This window comes from Erinaceus europaeus, chromosome 17 (assembly GCF_950295315.1).
Source record: "Erinaceus europaeus chromosome 17, mEriEur2.1, whole genome shotgun sequence".
In the NCBI taxonomy this organism is placed as follows: Eukaryota; Metazoa; Chordata; class Mammalia; order Eulipotyphla; family Erinaceidae; genus Erinaceus; species Erinaceus europaeus.
Genome location: NC_080178.1, coordinates 3,125,547 through 3,148,300, shown reverse-complemented (window position 1 = coordinate 3,148,300; position 22,754 = coordinate 3,125,547). Strand labels below are relative to the sequence as shown.

General features: G+C 54.2%; 1 protein-coding gene across 2 annotated transcripts; it reads left to right on the top strand.

Annotated features, from left to right (window-relative positions):
• Positions 1-1,243: 1,243 nt before the first annotated feature.
• Positions 1,244-21,917, top strand: NPAS4 (neuronal PAS domain protein 4). 2 transcript variants are annotated; one of them, XM_007518632.2, is made up of 9 exons: positions 1,244-2,523; positions 16,033-16,736; positions 17,405-17,556; positions 17,705-17,807; positions 17,903-18,176; positions 18,366-18,475; positions 18,812-18,947; positions 19,080-20,515; positions 21,159-21,917. In XM_007518632.2, exons 2-9 carry the CDS (start codon positions 16,562-16,564, stop codon positions 21,185-21,187), a joined length of 2,415 nt encoding a protein of 804 aa, XP_007518694.1. In that variant the 5' UTR covers positions 1,244-2,523; positions 16,033-16,561; the 3' UTR covers positions 21,188-21,917. The 2 variants fall into 2 exon arrangements, with proteins under 2 accessions (XP_007518694.1, XP_060031965.1); XM_060175982.1 differs by lacking the exons at positions 1,244-2,523; positions 16,033-16,736; positions 17,405-17,556; positions 18,366-18,475 and having other exon boundaries at positions 17,714-17,807.
• The last annotated feature ends 837 nt before the right edge of the window (positions 21,918-22,754 follow it).

Below are 22,754 nucleotides of genomic sequence, written 5' to 3'. Positions count from 1 at the left end.
AGCACGAGGTCCTGAGATCAGTTCCTGAAACCGTATATGGCAGAGTGATGTTCTGATCTTTCCACCCATATCTATCTATCTATCTATTCATCTATCTGTCCTCATGCAGTACATGGAACCAGTGTTTTAACAAGTAACAGCAGTGGCCGAACTCGTTGCGGTGGGCTGTTGAGGAAGATACCTTTCACTGTGGCCAGTTAATCTCTTAACAGTTATGGGATCTTAGGCAACTGGAGCCTTCACTCAAGTTAAACAACTTGAGTTACCTGTAAAAGGGTAGTGATGGGGCCTGGTGGTACACCTTGTTAAGTGCACGTGTTACAGTGTGCAAGTTACCCGGGTTCGAGCCTCCGATCCCCACTTGCGCGGGGAGGGGGGTAAAAGCTTTGCGAGTAGTGAAGCAGGGCTGCAGGTGTCTCTGTCTCTTGCCCCCATCATCCCCTCCCCTCTTGATTTCTGGTTCTATCCAATAAATAAAATAAAGACAATATGGTCATAATAAAGCATCATCACACATGTTCTGGTGGGCATGAGACTGAGATGCAGAGCTCATGGCGGGACACGACGGAGGGCCCACGGAAACCTACCCCCCACTCCGCAAGATCCGCCAGAGAAGACGGAGCCCCTTCATGCCCTTCCCTCCTACAAACGCCAGAGGGCGACACAGCCAGGGGAAGCCCGGCCCTGGCCCTCCCGACGCCGCGCCAGCATCGGCCACGCGGTGGCGCTCGCGCACCTGCCGCCTGCTCCGCGCAGACTTTGGGGAATGGAGTGAGCTGCCAGAGATGGGGGCGAGGGGGAACCCCGGGAACCGGGGACCCCGAACCCAGAGGTCGGAGATGCCCGGGCCGCGCAGACCCGGGTTCCCTGGAGACGCTCAGACAGGCGGGCGTGGGTGAGCGGGGCACTCCTCGCCTGCGCGCCCGGGCGCCTGCAGCCCGCACGCCGTTGCCATGGAGACGTGATGCAGGCGCGGGGGGGGGGGGCGCGGGAGAGGGAGAGGGAGGCCCCGGTGACGTCGGCGCGGTGCCCGCCGCCCGGGCTCTTGCCTATTTTGGAAGAGAGCCGCAGCCTGCAGCCGCCGAGCGCGCTGGCGCCTTTTAAAGGCAACCGGCGGAGTGGAGGCTCCGCAGAGCCCGCGGCGGGTCCGCCCCCAGCCGCCAGCCGCGGTGGCCCCGGCCTAGGGGTGCCCCGCACCTTAGCGTCCCCCACCCACTGCAGGGACGGGGCAGGACTATAGCAAGGAGGTCCTGGCTGGGCCCCTCGACCCCCTGCCTGGCCCCCACCTCCTCCCCCAGCAGGGGAGACTGTCTTAGGAGCCTTGGAAGCTGGAGAAGCCAGGCCTTTGGGGAACCCTCTCTGGACAAGGCCGCAGAGTGTCAACGGCAGGTGAGGATTCAGACCCCGGGGCTCCGGAGGTCCACGCCGGGGCTCGGCCTGGGGTCGGGGAGCCACCAAAGCAGGAAAGCTCCTCCACCCTCCTCACGAGCCCGAAAGGGAAACTGAGGCCCAGAGAAGCACGTGCGCTGGCCAGGGCCACGTGGCACGTTCCTGGAGGCCTGTGAGCCCCAGGCCAGACCCTGCTCCCTGCATCTGAGAGGGCCTGGCAGGAGGAGGTCACCCAGAGCCAGGGGGGTCGGCTGGCCACTGTCCCCAGTGCTGTCCATATCTACCCAGAGGGCTTTCTGGACCAAGGATCGTTCTGGACACTTGTGGAGCCCCAGACTCTGTGACCAGTCAACCAGGCCTACTACCTACTTCCATGGAAGGTTTGCTACAGCTGACCAGCTGGTTGGTGGAAGGTTCTGGAACCAAAGCTTTTCCAGACTGCCTCCAAGGGCCCTTGGCTTCAGCAGGGAGGCAGGCTCCAATCACGTGGACCCAGCTCTTCTGACACCACTACCTGGTCCTGGCCATGACTTCCTCCCCCTGCAGCGTCCGGGGGTGAGGGACCAGGGCTCGCTGAAGATGGAGGTGAAGATCCACCCCACCCCCCAGGAGCCGTGTGGGCTCCAGACTTCTCTGACCCTAGCTGTGGGCAGGGGCAGGGGCTGGGGGGCCTCCTCAAGGTGGAAGGGACCCAGTGTAGCACCATGGGCCCCACTCCAGGTCTGTGAAGGAGAGAGGCTCACGCGTGGAGCCTTGAGTAATTCCTGCAAAGGCCCTTCATTGCCAGGGCCGAGCCTTCAGTGCACAGAAAAGTAAACTGAGGCAGTCCCAGAGAGACGCCATGGGCCAAGGTCACACGGCAGGGCAGTTCACGGTCTGAGGCGCTGCCTCCTGCCCTGGGCAGCCACAGAGAGGGACACAGCTCGCTGTACTGACAGCGGCCACTCCACCCAGGCCAGGTCTCAGACCCAGGCTGCATGGGACCTCCCCCCATTCCAGCTCTGACTGAGCCTGCTGGATCCTGCGGGGGACACACCCTTCCTCCAGCAGACTGAAGCCAAGGGCTGTGCACACACATGGAGGATGCCTGGGGCCAGCCTCACACCCCCAGGAAGCCATGACACCCCTCCAACGGTGAGTCTCCCAGGGCTCGGCGCTCAGGCAGGAGGTGTGCCAGCTCTTCCCTGCTGGTCATGCAGGCCAGGCCCTGAGTGTTAGATGCCCTGTTCATCTGGGGCGGGGCTGCAGGGCTGGACTTCTGGGAGGTTTGGGGGCACACTCGAGTCTGAGTATGGGGGTGAAGGGGTAGGCAAAGGCTTGTCACCACTGAGCCTTTATGTCAGGGCTGTGGTGTTCAGTTCCCCTTACCTGGCCAGATGGCCCCAGAGGCCAAAACTTTTTTCTGGGCCAAGTGACTGCCACTTATGGTTTGCAAGTCTGGGACCAGAGGCCCAAGATAGGAAGGGACTTGCAAACAACCCAGCAGGCTGGTGGTGAGGCTGCAGCTAGAAGCCATGTCCCCTGACCCTCTGTCCGAGACTCTTGCCCCATCAGACCCTCTGCCTCCATTCCGAGCCCAACTCCAGCTTCACACTCCCCCCATCACTCAGATGGCTCTGTCTCCTGAAATTTCTAGTGTCCCCTCACCTGCCCAGGGCTCATCTCTGGGTTCCAGAAGTTTATCAACAACAGATCATAACCATCACTGCCACCTCTGTCTTGCCTTGCGGGAAGGAGAAGCATCCTTCTGCCTGTTACTCCGGGAAGGAGTGGAGGGGGTTCTTCTTACCTGAATCAAACACCTCTTTTCTTTTCTTTGAATATTTTATTTATTTATTATTGAGAAACATAGAAGGAGAAAGAGCCAGACATCACTCTGGTACATGTGCTGCCAGGGGTTGAACTCAGGACCTCCTGCTTGAGAGTCCGATGTTTTATCCGCTGCGCCACCTCCTGGACCACCAAGCCCCTCTTTTCATTCCTGCCCCTGGCCTCCTGCTTTTCTGTGACCCTGATCGCTGCCTTTCCTGCCCAGTCCCCATTCCTTGTAGATTCCCCTCCTCAGCGGGGCATCAGAGAGCCCACGGGTGGGGTTGCACCTGAGGGTTGTTACCGGGTGTGCTGGGGGTGGTCCCCCGAAACCTTGCATTGAGACTCCGGAGTGACTTGGGTAGCTGCAGGCAGCAGGAAGAGGCTGCCTAGGCCGGGACCAGGAGAGGTTTGGGTGAAGGGAATCAATGGGGCCACAGAGTCTTTAGCTGGACTAGAACAGTGATTGTAGAAAAGTGGCAGGAGCTGGGTCACTGGGCGCAGGAGCAGTGGTGGGTGGCCTTGACCTTGGACTTACTAAGCTGTATGATTGTCAGCATGCCACATGGCGCAGCCTCCACCTGCTGGGGCTTCAGAAAGGCTTGGGTGTGTCCCAGCCTTCCCAGGCTCCATCACCATCAGCTCTGTCCTTCTCTATTAAAAAAAAAAATGGGGCTTGGGCGGTAGCACAGCAGGTTAAGCACAGCAGGTTAAGTGCAGGTGGCACAAAGCGCAAGGACCAGCGGAAGGATCCCGGTTCGAGCCCCCGGCTCCCCACCTGCAGGGAAGTCGCTTCACAGGCGGTGAAGCAGGTCTGCAGGTGTCTGTCTTTCTCTCACCCTCTCTGTCTTCCCCTCCTCTCTCCATTTCTCTCTGTCCTATCCAACGGCATCAATAACAACAATGAAAAAACTAACCACAATGATAAAAAAAAAAAAAAGGGCAACAAAAAAGGGGAAAAAATAGCCTCCAGGAGCAGTGGATTTGTGGTGCAGGCACTGAGCCCCAGCAATAACCCTGGAGGCCAAAACAAAACAAAACAAACAACAAAAAAAGTATTCTTAAGCTGGGGAACTAGCATGATGATTCTGCAAACAGACACTCATAAAGACACTCATGCCTGAGGCTCTGAGGTCCCAGGTTCAATCCCCAGCACCACCATCAGCTAGAACTGAGCAGGGCTCTGGTATCTCTCTCTAGCTATATCTCTCTCTCATGAAAATAAATAAAACACGTGGTCCGGGAGTTGGCACGGTGGATAGTGTTGGATTCTTAAGCATGAGGTCCAAAGTTTGGTCCTGAGTGATGTCTGGTTCTTTCTCTCTTCTCCTATCCCTCTCATTAGTAAATAAATATAAATATATATTTAAAATAATAAAATATTAGTAACAAGATAAAAATAAGTTAAAATTGCATTCATTTATGTAATCAGTCAGAGAGCACTCACACACTGGCCTGGCTGTTGGGGAGCGGGGTGCTGAGACTGGAGGGGGACCTCACTCTCGCCCAGCCTGCTCTCCGCCCACTGAAACGCCTCCTGCCGCCTCTCTGTCCTTCTTTTTGGAGCCCTGGGCCCCCCAGCCTGGTACAGCCCATCTGGGGCTCTTAGCTGGGCCAAGGCTGTGAAAAGGCAGTGGGGGCCTGGCCATTCCTCCCTGCTGTTTCCTCTGTGCTGTGTTCAGAATTCTGCTCCTCAGAAGGCTGGAATAGTGACGAGCCTGCCAGTGCCCCGTGTTGACTGTGTCCCCTTTGTACCAGGCCTTGACCAGAGGCTTTAGGAGATCTGTCATCCCCTCTCCATAGCCAGCTTCCCGATGTGGCTGCTATTCTTCTCCTTGAATCCCTCCATAACTGATGGGTAAGCTGAGGCACTTGGCGAAATGGGAAGTATGCAGTGTGGGCTTCTTGCCCCAGACTCACTCTCCTGCCCTCTGCCCACTGCAGCCTCTTGGGCTGGGTCCCTCCTGCCCACACAGCCCCTTGTACTCTGGTGCTGCCCCTGCCAGGCCCTCAGCTCAAGGCAGGGCTCTTCCCTTGGGGTCCCGGTCCCACTGGGGACTCAGCATCCGTCGCAGTGTCTGTTCCCTCTTCACCTTCACCTTCAGTCAGACTCAGGCTGCAGCAGCCTCCTCTCTGCCTGCCTGTCACTGTGGCGTCTCCCACTCACTAAGCCACGCTCCTCTCTCTCTCCACCCACCCACCAGCCTCGACCACACCTCCTCAGGAGCCCCCCACACACCTTCCCCAAACCTCAGTCATTCCTGCTTGGTTTTCTTCAGATGCTTTGCAGCCTTTTAATATTTGGGGTTGAAACCTGTATTTATTTACTGTGAGGGTGGAGGAGAGGGGAGACAAGCAGAACACCATTCAGCTCAGCATACAGTGGTGCTGGGGATTAAACCCGCAGCCTCTGGGGACTCTAACAGATGATGCTAGCTCCTCAGCCTCCCAATTTTTTTTTCAAATTTATATTTATTATTATGATGTTATTTTTCAAAAGATTATTTATTTATTTATTTATTTTTGCCTCCAGGGTTATTGCTGGGCTAGGTGCCTGCACTATGAATCCACTGCTCCTGAAGGCTATTTTTCCAATTTTGTTGCCCTTGTTGTTGAGCTTGTTGTAATTGTTATTGTTGTCATAGCTGTTGTTGTTGTTGTTGGAGAGAGAAGACAGAGGGGAGAGAGAAAGACAGACACCTGTAGACCTGCTTCACCTCCTGCGAAGCGACACCCTGCAGGTGGGGAGCCAGGGGCTCAAACAGGGATCCTTACACCGGCCCCTGTGCTCTGTGCCGTGTATGCTTAACCCACTGCGCCACCGCCCAACTCCCAAGATTTTTTATTAACAAGAAAGATAAGAGGAGATAGAGAGGAAGAACCAGACATCACTCTGGTACGTGTGCTGCAGGGGACTGAACTTGGGACCTCATGCTTGAGGATTCGATGCTTTATCCATTGCACCACCTCCCAGACCACTATTATTATATTATTTTAAATCAGAACACATAGCTCAGCCCTGATTAATGGTGGTGCTGGGAATTGAACCTGGAACATTGAAGCCTCAGGCCTGAAAGTCTTTTTGCATAACTGTTATGCTGATTCCCCAGACTGATTTTATTTTCAGTGATTTATTTATTTACTAATGACTGAGAGAGAGGAGGGGGAGGATATGAAGAGAGGGCAGCCCAGGGCTGTGCTGGCATCTGCTGTGCTGGAGCTGGGGGGAGGATCCGAGATGTGCTCCAGTGCTGTGTTATCCCCTTGGTCCTTATTTATTTTGTTTTTCTAAGATTAATTTCAGCAGAGGAGACAGTATAATGGATCTGCAAAAGACTCCTGCTTGAGGCTCAGAGGTGCCCAGTTTAGTCCCCTGTCACTATACGCCAGAGCTGAGCAGGGCTCTGGTATCTATCTATCTCTCATTAAAATAAATACTGAAGAAAGATTTATCAGTGATAAAGAGAAAAAAAAAAACCAGACCATTACTCTGGTTTGCATATGCAATGCCAGAGATCAAACTTAGGACCTTATGTTTGAGAGTCCAGCACTTTGACCACTGCACCGTCTCTTAGGCTGCTGTTTGTATGGGGAGAATATGCAGGGCACCTCTCATCTTTGGCATAGATAGAACCCAGGGCCTCAGGCCTATAAGTCCTGTCCTCTGTTGCTGGGTCACTTCTCCAGTCCTACCACACAGCCTTTTCCAGGACAATTGCCCCACTTAAAAGTCTGGATTGGGGGCCGGGAGGTAGCACATCGGGTTAAGTGGTTAAGTGCACATGATGCAAAAGCACAAGGACTGGTGTAAGGATCCCGGTTCGAGCACCCAGCTCCCCATCTGCAGGGGAGTCACTTCACAAGCAGTGAAGCAGGTCTGCAGGTGTCTATCTTTCCCTCCCGCTCTCTGTCTTCCCTTCCTCTCTTGATTTCTCTCTGTCCTATCCAACAACAATGACAGCAATGGCAACAATAATAATAACAACAACAACAAGGGCAACAAAATGGGAAAAATAGCTTCCAGGAGCAGTGGATTTGTAGTCCAGGCACCAAGCCCCAGAGATAACCCTGGAGGGGAAAAAAAAAAAAGTCTGGATCAAGTTCTGTTTCTCCATCAGCCTGGATGTGCCTGAACTCACTTTTCCATCAGCAGTGCATAGCAAGGAACCCCCCAACCCAGCCCTGAGGTGTGCTCTGCCCCCCACTCCCAGGTTGGGGACTGGGAATATGGAGACACAGATGGCTGTGTTGCAGGGTGTGGGGGACAGAGAGGAAAGGGAGGGATAGTGACCATGCAGATGAGGATTCACAGGGACCAGGGGATCCCTGAACAGAGTCCTGGACCCAACTGACCACAAGGCCACAAGGCAAGGAGGGGCTCCCCAGCAGGCAAGGGTGGTGGGGTGGACTCCACAGGAGAACGTCTGACATAGAAACGAGTGAATGGTGACAGGAGGGGGGGGGTATTCAGTCCCTCCCTGGAACAGGGATGGTCATTTCAGCCCTCCTGTCTCATCCCTGCCTGCAGGCTCTCTCCCACCTGGGCTGCATGGGTGCCCCCCACCATGTCCCTCACCTTCTCTGCTCAGCCCACTTACCCAGCTCAACGCGTGGGTGCCAGCTTCTCCCCTCTTCACACGAGATTTGTTGATTTCATAACCATAAATAGATGAAATGTTCTCAATGCTTCCCTGTGCGAGTGGCGTTGGGGGAGTGATCACAGGATGAAAAGGCCTTAGGAGGAAGAAAACAGGCTGCAGACCAGACAGCCTCCGCCAGCAGGGCTCTTCCTCAGGGCGGCAGCTCTCAGGAACAGACCAGGAGCCCCAGCCCCAAGCAATGCCAGGAGGGGTGCGCTGCTAGAAGTCTTTTAAATGGTTTCAGACCCACACATTCAAGAGAACAATCTAATAAAAATAAAATCAATAATATTGAAGGGACCAAAAATCAGGAACCGATAAGGCTTGAATTCTAGATTCTTCTCCTGTTAGCTGTGTGACCCTGGGCAAGTTACTAAACCTCTCTGAGAAGGTGAATAGAGCTTCTTCTTTCTCTTGGATTTGACTGGAGGCTCCAGGAGGTCCAGACTCCGCTAGGCTGTCATTCCCCCCATCACCAGCCGCACAGTATCTGAATCAGTTGGAGACACCCCCCCACCCCTGAAGTGTGGGCCTAAGACTGGGGCTGGAACCTGGATGCCTGGTATTGACTCCACCTCTGTTGGCATGGCAGCAGGGCATGGGGTGTTACCTTTACATAGCTATAAGGGACTGGAAGTGAGTTGGGAATGTAGCCCATTGTCCTTCCCAGCCTCTCCTCCCCTCAGTACTCAGGGCATGACTGCTTGTGGCATTCAGGAGAGTAAAGGGATGTGAGGTGACCCCGCAGTAGAGCATAAGGCCTGGGTGCTTGAAACTCCAGGTTTCATCCGCGGCACTGCATATGCCAGAAGCAAGCAGTGCTATGGGATCTCTCTCTCTCTCTCTCTCCCTCTCCCTCTCCCTCTCCCTCTCCCGCTCCCGCTCCCTCTCCCTCTCCCTCTCCCTCTCCCTCTCCCTCTCCCTCTCCCTCTCCCTCTCTCTCTCTCTCTCTCCCTCCCTCATAAAAAAGAGAGAAGTAAACAAACTGGGGCAAGTGGTGGTGCCCCCGGTGAGTGAACGTGTTGCAGTGGACAAAGATCAGAGGAAGTGGATAACATAAACAGGCCCATCACAGCTAACGACATTGCAACAGTTATCAAAAACCTTCCCAAGAATAAAAGTCCTGGACCAGATGGTTTTACAAATGATTTCTACAAAACCTTCAAGGAAAAGTTAATAACTCTACTTTTAAAAGTCTTCCAGAAGATTGAAGACACAGGAATACTCTCTTCCAGCTTCTATGAAGCCAACATCACTCTGATACCAAAAGCAGACAGGGACACAACCAAAAAAGAAAACTACAGACCAATATCTCTGATGAACATAGATGCGAAAATATTGAACAAAATTCTAGCCAACCAGATACAGCAGTATATTAAAAAGATTGTTCATCATGACCAAGTGGGGCTTATCCCAGGGATGCAAGGTTGGTTTAATATACGTAAATCAATCAATGTGACCCACCACATCAATAAAAGCAAGACCAAAACCCACATGGTCATATCAGTAGATGCTGAGAAAGCCTTTGACAAAATCCAACATCCCTTTATGACTATGACAAGGATCCAGGTTCAGGCCCCTGCCCACACTTGTTGGGGGAAGCTTTCTGAGTGAAGCAGAGCTGCAAGTGTCCCCCTATCTCTCTCCCTATCTCCCCTCCCCTCTCAATTTCTCTCTGTCTTTATCCTAAATAAATACATTTTTAAAATAAAAATAAGGGGGCCGAGTGTTGGCACACCTGGTTGAGTGCACATGCTACAATGTGCAAGGATCCGGGTTCGAGCCCCTGGTCCCCACCTGCAGGGGGGAAAGCTTTGCGAGTGGTGAGGCATTGTTGCAGGTGTCTCCCCATCTTTCTCCCTCTCTATCATCCCATGTCCCTTTTGATTTCTGACTGTCCATATTCAATAAATAAAGATAGTAAAAAAAAAAAGAAATAGATATTTTTAAGTGAGAAGGCTCAATGAATAGAGTGTGGGACTGGCATGCCTAAGGCTCCCGGTTTGACTACCAGAACAGTGCTCTGGCTTCTCTCTTCCTTCCACATGTGAAGCTTTCTCTTTCATATGAAATAAATAAGAGTAGATATTTACTCTTTAGAAGTCTGGGAGGTGGTCCAATGGGTAAAGTGTTAGACTCCCAAGCCTGGGGTCCTGAGTTCGAGTCCCATCATCTTGAGTGATCTTTCTCTCTCTCTCTCTCTTATTAATAAACAATAACATAAAAATTAAAAAGGAATGAATCTTTTATATATTTTAATATCTTTATTTATTTATTGGATACAGAAATTGAGAGGGAAGGGGGTGGTAGAGATGGGAGAGACACAAACACCTGCAACACTGCTTCACCACTTGAAAAGCTTTCCCCCTGCAGATGGGGACTGGAGGCTTGAACCCAGGTCCTTGTGCATCACGACATGTGCGCTCAACCAGGTTCGCCACCACCCAGCCCCAAAAGGAAGGAATCTTTAAGCACTGCATAGAGCATTCCTGGAGGTGGCACAGTAGATAAAGTGTTGGACCCTCGAGTGTGAGGTCTTGAGTTCAGTCCCCCAAAATGGCATGTGCTAGAATGATGTTCTGGTTCTTTTAAATAAATATTTTATTTTATTTTATTATTTTTAACATATTTTATTTAGTTTTTATTTTATTTACTTATTAATGAGAAAGAGAGGAGGAGAGAAAGAACCAGACATCACTCCAGCACATGTGCTGCCGGGGACTGAACTCAGGACCTCATGTTTAAGAGGCCAGTGCTTCATCCACTGTGCCATCTCCCGGACCACATAAATAAATAGTTTAAAAGAGTTGATAAAAAAATAATAGCTTGATATTCTCTGAACCCAGAGACCTCTGTATGAGTGAGAGGCCAATGGCTTATCCCAGTGTCAGTTCATCCTCTAACAAGGAGCAAACCTATTTGTGTAAAAGGTCAGCTAGTGGGAGTTGGGAGGTAGCACAATGGGTTAAGTGCACATGGCGTGAAGCACAAGGACCGATAAAAGGATTCTGGTTCAAGCCCCTGGCTCCCCACCTGCAGGGGAGTCGCTTCACAGGCGGTGAAGCAGGTCTGCAGGTGTCTGTCTTTCTCTCCCCCTCTCTGTCTTCCCCTCCTCTCTCCATTTCTCTCTGTCCTATCCAACAACAACGGCATCAATAACAACAACAATAATAACTATTGCAACAATAAAAAACAAGGGGCAACCAGGGAAAATAAATAAATATAAAAAAAAATTTTTAGAAAAGGTCAGCTAGTAAATATCTTCAATGTTTCAGGCCTTATGGTTTCTGTTGCCGCTGCTCAGCTCTGCAGTGGGAGGGTGAAAATAGTCATCCGTGATACATAAAAGAATAGAGGTGGTCATGAGCCAATAAAACTTTATTTACAAAAACACTCAGTGGGCTGGACTGGGCCTACAGTTCAGAGCTTGCAGACACCTGACTACCTGCATGGGGCAGGAGCAGAAGCCTGGGTTGTGGGGGGTGGGCAGGAACTAAGCTTAGGGCCCAGCTGTGTCCACAGCCTCCTGTGTGACTGACCATGAATAGGTCTGCCTCGGCCTCTCCGCTTCTTTCTTTTTCTCTGTCTCTGTCTCTATCTCTCTTCTGAGTAGAAACTGAGAGAAACTGAGAGGGAAGGGGGAGGAGGGGTAGAAAGACACACCTACAGCACTGCTACACTTCTCATGAAGCTTCCCCCCTGCAGGTGGGAAGTGGGGGCCTGAACCCAGATCTTTGCACCCTAGCCACACTCAGTGACTGTTTCAATAAGCACGAAGATGTCAGAATTGTCATGAGAATAGGCCTAAAAATGTAGGAGAAAGTCGAGACTTTGCCTCTTTTTTACAGTTTGACTAATTTTGTAAGAGACCAGGGGACATCTCTGATCATGTGTAGTGGTGGAGACCAAACCTGAGGTCACGGGCTTACAAAGCAAATGTTCAACCTGCCTGAGCCACCTCTGTAACCAGACTTCCTCCCTCTATTCCATTCAGGTCCATCTACCCCAGCCCTCCAGGCCATGCCCTTGGGTCCATTAAGGCCCCGTAGAAGGAAATGAGCTCTCTCTCTCTCTCTCTCTCTCTTTCTCTCTTAGTCTGACTCTTGATCTGGCTTTCTAACCTCAGTCCTAAGTGACCCCATTTCTGGAGCTAGCCAAGCATAGGAGGAAACGAGGGACACCTTCCTCTCCACCACCTATCATTTGGCAAGAGTCTGCACCACACTCGAGACAACAGTGCGGCTGCCATGGCTGGTGGCCAGTCGGGAGGAAGTCTCGAGACTCGGGCTGGGACCTCAGTTAGGACAGATGGGTCTCAGTGCTCCCCAGGTCACTCACCAGCAGCCCCATTTCCCTGGGATACAAGTCAAGTAGCCACAGCTATATATCTGCTGGTGACTCATGATGCCACCATTGTGTGGGGGGCTCCTTCTTGGGCCGCCTTGTTGACCTGTCTAGACTGACCACCACTGGGAGCTTGTCTCCTGTGCCCTCCTGCCATCTACTCTGAATGTCCATCAAGTGATATCCTCCGACTCACTCTCTCTCCTTCCTTTCTTTCCTCTTATTCCTTTGTCCAGGGCAAGACAGGACTCACCCTGACTTCCCTCTGTCAAGAGCCTTGCTCCATTTCTCCAGAAAAGTAGCCTCAACCAGGAGTCTCCATGTTGCTCCAGAGAAGCTGACTCCATGGTTTACCTCCATGGAGTTCATCTCCCCCAAAAAAGTAATCTCTGGAAAATATGCATCTCCTCTTACCCCATAGAAGTTCAGGGGTAATGTCCCTCTAGGTCCCCAATAAGGCTATGCAAGACAGGGACAAGGGATCTCACTGGCTTGTTTTTTTGCTATAAAAAGTCCTTTTTCGGGAAAAAAAAAATAATAAAGAAATCAGCCAATCCCTCCTCAATGCCATCACCCCTTCTTGGTGATTTTTCAGGGAAGGAGTGGGCGGGTTGCCATGGCAACAGATGCAAGAGCTTGTCTCAGTAAAGAAGGGCCTTGATATTTTTTTCTCTCTCATTCTGTCTCTCAGTTGTGTGTGTGTGTGTATGCCCTGCGCATGCCTGTGCCCACATCAGAGCTGGTTTTTTTTTCTTTCTTTTTTTGAACTAAAGAAAGCCGTTCTCTTTCCTCAGCTCCCCAAATATGGAGCGATGGAGAACTACTTACTCCTGCAGGCCAGGGGGGATTCAGGAGGATTTGTAAGGGAAAAGAGAAGTCATATGGGACCGTCTTCTTCCTTCTTCTTGATGGGCATTGCATGCCGCTGAAAGCCCTCCACTAATGGTAGGGGCCAGGGGTTGCAAGGGAGAGACAGTGCTAGGTGAAGAGAGGCAAGGAGGGAATAGAGAGCACAAGAGTCCAACAAGACACATCAGAGGGAACAACAGACAGTGCACCGAGGCTGGAGGTACCTCTGAGCCCCCACACACCATCAGATATTGAGAGAAAGGCAGGGACTCCAGTATGGATGTGTAGTACGCACAGAGGGGCATGGAGAAAAATGCAAAATGCACACAGGCACAGACTTGGAACTACATACAGCAAAGCAAGGCATAGACTTAAAAAAATAATAAAGCCAGGCCCTCAAGCAGGCACAAACAAATAAATGCACAGATGCATAAGGATAGAGACATGTCGGCAGAGACAGGGTTGTACACATGCAGGTGCAGTCAAGGGGCCACACACACATAGACACTCAGCCCTCAGAGTCCAGCTCTCTCTATTCAATTGCCTGAGCAGCCCTCAGCAGGAGTGCAGAGCGGGGGTGCTGCAGACTCAGCCAGTTTCTATGGTCCCATGGTTCTCCCCCCCCAACACACTCCTGCTACATACCCCCCCAAAGCCCCTCTCCCAATTCACTTCCTCCCCAGATTCTCATAGTCACTGGGTTTAGATTCCTCCCCCAACTCAGCTTCCAATCTTTTGCCTGTTTTGCTGCTGTTTCTGCCGCTGCTTCTGCTGCCACTGGGGGATGGGGTGGGGGGTGGAGAGTGGGTTGACTCAGCCAGGCCAGGATGACTCACACTGTCAGTATTTTTAGCAGCAGCCAGGAGCTCTCTGGCGTGCCAGCCGCCCCCTTCCTCCTGCTTGCTATTTTGGAACCATCACTGGTGATATAAATAGCTCCTCTCCCACGGCCTGAAGCTGCTGCCAACCTATTTTTGGTTCTACACAGTTAAAAATAGTTGCCTGGAGGTGGGAGGCAAGGGGAGTGGGAGCTGGCCTAGGGAGAGGAACCATTGGGGCACACAGAGCTTCTCAACTTGAATGAGAGTGGGAAAATTAGGGTGAGCCTTGCCCTCCCTCCCTCATCCCCTTCTATGTCCTTCCAGAACGCATTCCTTCCAGTCTGTCCACTCTCCTGGAAAAATCCAAGGGCTCTTCCCTTGAGTTCAGTTCTCCACTCATGCTCAACTCCCTTCTAGAGCTCAGAAATCTTGACCCTCTGAAACCCCCTCCCATATTCATTCATCCCTAGCAGAGATGGGGACAGTCCAGTGGAGCCCTACTATGAGTCCTCTGTGGACTCAAACTCTTAAGTTGATGTCCCAGGCTTACCTGGGCCTATTGGTGCCTGTTTCAGCACCACGGACAGCACCAGCGCCCTTGTTTTGCTGCAGGTCTATTCAACTTGCTGGAGGCTGGCTGGTCCCTCTCATCACCTCCCAGCCAGGACCAACATCTCAGTGGGTGAAGAGAACAGAAGCTCTACCCCGGCTGTTCATTCACAAAGGGGGTACCCCAGGAAGGGTCAGTGGGTACCCTAGGATCAGGTAGCGATGAAAGTGGAGCAGAGATGGACTTTCTGAAGGAACTATTTATCTGTCAGTCAGGTTAATAGGACCAGGGATAGTAACAGACAGACAGACACTCTCTTCCTGCCATCTTGGTTGTGCCAAACCAAGGATGAGGAATCCCTTGACATTTGGTCTTCCTTTTTGGTTACAAGGTTTTTCTCCTCCCTTCTTATATGACTTTTTAAAATCAGGCTACTCTCTCTCCCCCAGTTTCTAAGTGACCTCATTTCCAGTCCCCTTCCCTAATGAAAATTTAGATTAAAGTGCCCCCCTGGCCTGCATACTTCGTCTTTTATGGGATCTTGGGGGAAGGAAATGCACCCTTGACCTCTGCAGAAGAGAGACAGAGTCAGAGAAAATAAGGAGGAAGCTAGGGCTAAAGGCAATATGACATGAGACCACACTGACAGAGAAGGGGAGAAATCATATGGGAATTGAGGTGGGGGTAGGGGGCTGCAAGGCTGAAACAGACCCTCCAGCAGGTGGTGAAACAAAGCAGGCAGCTGGGGTCTGGGAGGGGCTGGCTATGCCAAGGCAGCAGAGTCCCAGCACAGCAAATGGGGAAAGGGCTGGAGGGGGGCGTGGAGGGCAGGCTGAGGGAGTTCAGGGGTCCTGGGTCGGAGCAGGGGTCGTGGAAGGTCCAGCCCAGCCCCCAGCTGCTGCTCTGTTCACCCTTCTTCCCGGCGCATGCAGGGGGGAGCCCTGGAGTGCTGCGGAGGCAGCCTGGCCCCGCCCGCGCTGCAGAGCCGGAGGATTCCTGTCCTAATATGGAGCTGGGATTCCCCCGGCCCCGCCCCCGCCCCCAGCCAGGGGAGACCGGGGGCTGGCTGGCGGCGCTTGCTTTGGGTGCTTGCGCTCAAGGGGGACCCGAACGGGGTGGGGAGTTGGGGGGGATTCCCAGGTCAGACTCGGGTCCCCATCCTACCCTGGGGGCCTGTCTCAGTTTCCCCCATCCTAGCGGAGGTTAATCAGTTCACAGGGAAATGAACCACTGCAGACCACAGTGGTGATGTTGTTGTTCCCTACTTTGATTGAGGCTGTGGAGAAGACAGACCTGACCCACTCATGTGTGCCCCTCAGGATCCCCATTTTATGGCATCCCCCCTCTTGGGGGTCCTCACATGTTATCCCTCCTCTGGCCTGATTGCCAAGATCCTGGTTTGCAAAGGGTGGGAGGGGAGATGTGTTTTTTGAAAGTGACTCAGGGAATCCCAGACCAGGCGTCACTCCCCAGAGAGAAACCCCAGCTGTGAGCTGTCCCCAGGGGCCAAGAAAGGTCCTTCTCCCTCCTACGTGAACGTGAACTCTGGCACGTGTGTGTGTGTGTCCCTACTCCTCTTTGTGGTTTTAATCTCCCAAGAAAAATATGCCATCACCCCTGTCCTCCGCAGATTGCCTGCCATGGGCTTCAGACAGACCCTGGCTCCAGCTTCAGCTTCAGCCCCCTGACACCTGGGACCCTCACCACCCTCCAGGTCTCCTAACACAGCGCCTGATCTGCCTGCCTGCAGCACCGCCAGCCTGGGCCCCCTCTGCAGCCTTCTGCTCTCCTCTCCCTCCCTCCCTCCCTCCCTCCAGCCCCCCTCCCGCTCTCACTCTACGTCACGAGATGACGTTGGAAGCCTGGGAGGGAGGAGGAGCGCCCCCCTCCCCAGCCAGCAGCTCGCTCTGCAGTTTGCTTAGCCCAGCCTCCCTCTTGCCCGCCCCCCTTTTCTCTAAGCGAGCCCCCCACGCCTGGCAGGAGCTATATAAGGCGGCAGCAGGCAGGCGAGGGGGGCAGCACAGCAGAGCGGAGCCCGGGAGAGGAGAAAGTGAGAGCCGGAGCCAGAGACGGAGAAGCGAGCGAGAGGAAGCCACCGGCGCGGCGGGACAGAACGCAGGTGCTCCGGGCGCCGCGCCGGAGCTCGGCGGCTGCTTGCCATGTACCGCTCCACCAAGGGCGCCTCCAAGGCTCGCCGGGACCAGATCAACGCGGAGATCCGGAACCTCAAGGACCTGCTGCCTCTGGCCGAAGCGGACAAGGTCCGGCTCTCCTACCTGCACATCATGAGCCTTGCCTGCATCTACACTCGCAAAGGCGTCTTCTTCGCCGCAGGTGAGCGGATTCGGCTGCCAGGGACTCGCGGTGGAGCCGAGGGAGCTGGCCGGGGCTGCCACATGTCTGGGGCAGCATGCAGGCGAGCTGAGGACGAACAAGGAGGGATCTAGGACTGGCTCGTTCTCCTGAGCACTGCTCAGACCTTACCCAAGTTGGGATGAGGGTGGGAGAGCTGGCTAGCACAGAGTCCCTGATGCCAGGCTTAGAGAAGGGCAGAGCCAGTGCAGAAAGGCTCCTGGCACCCGGAGAGGGGGAAGCCCGGGGAGTTGCAGGGAAGCAGCGGCGCCAGCCTGGAGAAGCACGGGCCGCTGGTAGAGATGCTGGAAGGACTCTTGTGCCTTGTTCAAGCGCTGTCCGTGGTGCTGACCGCGGAGAGCGGGGCTTTGACACAGCCTGTCCGTGGTGCTGAAATCCCGGTGGCGCCGAGCGCTGTCCGTGGTTCTGAAATCTAGGATCCTGGAAGCTGGGACCCAGACCTAGAAATCCAAGAGTATCTCTGGCTGGGGAGATTCAGCTACAGGTTTCCCAGACAAGAGTTACGGGCAGTGGGGTCAACAGGTGTGCTCAGCAGCAGGTGCATGAGGAATCCCTCTGCATTTTGATGATGTTCCCTTCTCCGTCTCTCGGTTCTTATGCTAATCTCACCGCGTCTCCACACTCTGCAGGCACTCCTCTGGGGGACCCCACAGGGCTGCTCTCAGCCCAGGAGCTTGAAGACATCGTGGCAGCACTGCCTGGCTTCTTGCTGGTGTTCACAGCTGAGGGGAAGCTGCTGTACCTGTCCGAGAGTGTGAGCGAACATCTGGGACACTCCATGGTGAGTGCTCAGGGTCCTCTCAGTCAAGATGAGATTCCCACCTGTGGGAATGTGAGAGTCTCTGCGGAGAAGGGGCTACATACATGGTGCGGTGCCAGGACTATCTCTTGCTGCCCTCACTAACAGTCACCTTACTCCTTTCTGTCAGGTGGACCTGGTTGCCCAGGGTGACAGTATCTACGACATCATCGACCCGGCTGACCACCTGACTGTGCGCCAGCAGCTGTCCCTGCACTCTGCTCTGGACTCTGGTGAGAACTCCCTTCTCTCTTCCCTCCTCTGCCGAGATCCTTCTCATCTGCCTTGCCTCTCAGCCCCTCAACAGCCTTTCTCTTTACTCACCCAGATCGCCTTTTCCGTTGTCGCTTCAACACTTCCAAGTCCCTCCGGCGTCAGAGTGCAGGCAACAAACTGGTGCTCATTCGAGGACGGTTCCATGCTCACCCACCCGGAGCCTACTGGGCAGGAAACCCCGTGTTTACAGCTTTCTGTGCCCCACTGGAGCCAAGACCCCGCCCTGGCCCCGGCCCTGGCCCTGGCCCCGGCCCTGCCTCACTCTTCCTGGCCATGTTCCAGAGCCGGCATGCTAAGGACCTTGCCCTGCTGGACATTTCCGAGAGGTAAGCCCTAAGTTCCAGACCCCTGGGGGTGGTGGTGGTGGGAAGACTAGAGATGAGGGGACCCTAGATTGTGGAGTCAGGGGCAAGGAGGATGGGACCAAATGGGGCTGAGGATGTGGGAGGGAGAGAGATGCCGGGGCATGGGTCAGGAAAACCAGGAAGCTGACTTCCCCCTTTCCACCTTCTCAGTGTCCTAATCTACCTGGGTTTTGAGCGCAATGAACTGCTCTGTAAGTCATGGTATGGACTGCTGCACCCCGAGGACCTGGGCCACGCTTCTGCTCAACACTACCGTCTGTGTGAGTGTCCAGAGAGGCCACTGACAAGATAGGGAGCCGGGAAGGGGCACGGAGGCATGACCAGGAAGGGCTGTGGTCAAGACTATGATAAGAAACTCCCAGAGATGGGATGCTAGAGAGTGTGGAGCATCAGGGTGTTCCTAGAGTTAGAACTGGGTCGGGGGGGGGGCCCTCCCTGTGGTGAGGTCATGGTGGGAAGCTAAAGGGCACAGGTCAGGGTAGTCAGAAGAGAGGATATCAAGGATACCCCAGTTCAGTGGAGATCTAGTCAGGGCTGGGGCTTGGGTGGTATAACCCAATGATGTATTAACCCAGCATCTCTTCTTCATCCTTCAGTGGCTGAGAGTGGAGATATTCAGGCAGAGATGGTGGTGAGACTGCAAGCCAAGTCTGGAGGATGGGCCTGGGTTTATTGCCTGTTGTATTCAGAAGGTCCAGATGGTCCAATCACTGCCAATAACTACCCTATCAGGTGAGCTACAAGGCAGAGGCCCATGTGTGGGGAGCCCACACATGGGCCCATGTGTGGGCAGGGGAGAGGCAGGCAGCAGACTGGCCTGGGAATGGACACCAGCCCTTACCAGCTGTGGCTTCCACCCTGCAGTGACACGGAAGCTTGGAGCCTCCGCCAGCAGCTGAGCTCTGAGAACACCCAAGCAGCCTATATGCTGGGCGCCTCGGCCGTCCTGCCTTCATTCTCCGAGAACGTCCTCTCCCAGGATCAGTGCTCTGGCCCGAACCCACTCTTCACCCCAGCCCTGGGGGCTCCCAGAAGCACCACTCTCCCCACCACTCCTGAACTGGGGGCTGTGTCAGCATCAGAAGAACTTCCCAGATCCTCAAAAGAGCTGGGCTTTGGCTACCTGGCCTTCCCGCCTGGTGCTGAGCCTTCTCTTCAAGCAGACGTAAGCAAGGAGCTGGTGTGCACCCCACCCTACACACCCCAGCAGCTGGGAGGCTGTGCTTTCCTCTTTAGCCTCCACGAGCCCTTCCAGACCCACCTGCCCACTCTATCCAGCTCACTCCGGGAGCAGCTGACACCAAGCACCATGACTTTCTCTGACCAGCTGACACCCAGCAGTGCGACCTTCCCAGATCCACTGATCAGCCCACTACAGGGCCAGCTCACTGAAACCACAGCCAGAAGCTATGAAGGCCAGCTGACTCCCTGTACATCCACCTTCCCGGACCAGCTGCTTCCCAGCACTGCCACTTTCCCAGAGCCTCTGGGCAGCCCCACCCAGGAGCAGCTGACTCCTCCCGGTACCGCCTTCCAAGCACACCTGAGCAGCACCAGCCAAACTTTCCCAGAGCAACTGAGCCCAAGTCCCACCAAGACTTACTTCGCCCAGGAGGGATGCAGTTTTCTCTATGAGAAGTTGCCCCCAAGTCCTAGCAGCCCTGGTAATGGGGACTGCACACTTCTGGCCCTCGCTCAGCTCCGGGGTCCCCTCTCTGTGGATGTCCCCCTTGTGCCTGAAGGCCTGCTGACCCCTGAGGCCTCTCCGGTAAAGCAGAGCTTCTTCCACTACTCTGAGAAGGAGCAGAGTGAGATAGACCGTCTCATCCAGCAGATCAGCCAGTTGGCACAGGGCATGGACAGACCCTTCTCAGCCGAAGCTGGCACAGGAGGGCTGGAACCACTTGGGGGGCTGGAGCCCCTCAACTCCAACCTGTCCCTGTCAGGGACTGGCCCCCCTGTGCTCAGTCTGGACCTGAAACCCTGGAAAGGCCAGGAGCTGGATTTTCTGGCCGATCCTGATAGCCTCTTCCTGGAAGAGATGCCTGTGGAAGACATCTTCATGGATCTCTCGACTCCAGACCCCAATGGGGAGTGGGGTGCCGGGGATCCAGAGGCAGCGGTCCCTGGAGGGACCCCATCGCCTTGTAACAACCTGTCCCCAGAAGACCACAGCTTCCTGGAGGACTTGGCTACATATGAAACCGCCTTTGAGACAGGTGTCTCAGCATTCCCCTACGATGGGTTTACTGATGAGTTGCATCAACTCCAGAGCCAAGTTCAAGACAGCTTCCATGAAGGTGAGTGCAGCACAGCTGGCCGAGAGCTCTGGTCCCTGTCCTTCCCATGAGATGATGGGGCACAGTGCCCTCACTCCTCAGTTTTATCAGTGGGATGAAATCCCCCACTTCCCACAGCAGCAGTGAGAATAAGAACTAATGAAAAAAAATACTTACATGGAAGTTCTAGACAGGGAAGTCTGGGGGGGAGGGTGATGAGAGTCCTTGGGTAATGGTTTGTGCCTCTGAACTCTCTGAGGGACTTGGGCCAGCTATCGCCTCCCACCAAATAGATAAGACAAGGCCTGGGAGTGAAAGTTACCTAAGGCCACACCACAAAAGGATGGAAGAGAGATTAGGTTTCAATCTCAGGATTTTTGTTCCCTAGAAGGAACGAGTTGCTAGGTGCTTGGGGAAGAAGGAGAGTGAGACTCTGTCCCCAGCCCCAGCCCTAAACACACCTGTGTTCATAGCTTTATCCTTCACAAGGCTAGAACTCCATCTGTTCTATCACTGCCCTCTCTGGTCACCAATCAGTCAAAGTATTTGAGGCACATATTAGCTGCCAACAGAAATCAACCCTCAACCCCTGCACCCTTGTTCCTGTGAGTCCTTACTGACCTTCTCCTCTCTCTCTGTGTCTCTCTCTCTCTCCTCTCTGCAGATGGAAGTGGAGGGGAACCAACGTTTTGAATAAGTCTGTGACTTAACGTCGTCAAGTATGGCATATTGTCATCAAGACGTGGAGCCGCTCTCCACCCCCCCAAGGCAGTTGGGGGGATTCTGGGGGCCACAGGGGGATAGAGCTGATTCCCTAGGCCCTGCAGGATTTGGGGGGGGGAGGTGGGAGGGCAAGGGAGGGGAGCTACTTTTTAAAATCTAGAGACTTCGAGCGATCCCAGTTTCCATTTCAATTTGTATTCACTCGTAGTGAGTTTCCTTGAATGGGGCTCCCGGCGGAGAATGGGGGAGTCTCTCCCCCTTCCCCCATGCTGCCCCATGGGCTTGGACCAGTTCTCCACTCCTGGGAGACCAAGTCCCCTCCCGGGCCTCGGTGGGGGGGGAAGCAGCACCCCCCCCCAGGCCAGCCTGTGCCCTGAGGGGCTCTTGACACCCACGTAGAATTCTCTACACACCAGTAACGGGATTTCAATCCCGATGGACTCTACCGCCCGCATAGCGGCCCTTCTTGTGACTTTTGCACCCCGCGCCTGGGGTGGGGGGTGCGAAGAGATGCTACATTCCTTTCCGATGGAGGAAGGCAGAACTGCCGCTGTCACACGTGTGCTTGCACGAGAGCGTGTACCTGGTGCGGGGCTCACCGGGGCGCCAGGCTGCCTGGGCCCTCCCAGGCGGCCACCTCGTGGTGCTGCGGTGACTTTGTAGCCAACTTTATAATAAAGTCCAGTTTGCCTTTCTGGTAGCCCCGGTGTCGTGTGTTGCTGTCAGATGTGGGGGAAGGTCTGAGGAGGCTGGGGGGCTGGGGGTGGTGGTGGTCCAGACAGGAGCCTGCAGGAGTGGGAAGTTAGGAGGTAAAATCTAGGTCTGGCATTTCTTCTTTTGCTCACATTCTCACTCATTCATTCATTGATTCATTTGTTCACCCAGTGTCTGAGTGTATGGAGTGCCAGCCATCCTATGCTGGAAGCTGGAGGGGTGAGAGCCAAGCCCAACCCTTCATCTGACTATGCAGATACCCTGCAGGGATGATACTGGGGTCTTAAAGTCAGCAGCTGCTGCTGAAGCCTGTGGTGCTCCCACAAGGGACTGGACACAGGACCTGGGCACACAGACGTCCATCCGGTGTGGCACTTCCCTGGACATGGGCTTGGCATTTCGGGATTTGAGCTTCCTTCTTCTGCCTAGTCCTGCAGAAAAGCCACTTCTTTCGGGGTCCTGAGTTGTGGCACAATGCCCATCTCCATTGTCCTTGCCTGGGGCTCCAGCTGGCAAGTGCTGTGACGCCCCTTATTCACTACACTGGGTCCCTGGACAGGCAGTTAGCAGTGCCTCAGTGTTGGAAAAACAGAATCATGGGTCACAAGTGACAGGCTTCAGTGATTGGTGAGAGGTGCTGGTGAGTACCATGCCCACATCCCCGGCACCCATGCCCTAGTTTGTCCCCTCTGTCGCCTCCCAGACGGCCTTAGAAAGACAGGCTCAGGAGTCGGGTGGTAGTGCAGTGGGCTAAGCGCACATGGCGCAAAGCACAAGGACCGGCGTAAGGATCCCGGTTCGAGCCCCTGGCTCCCCACCTGCA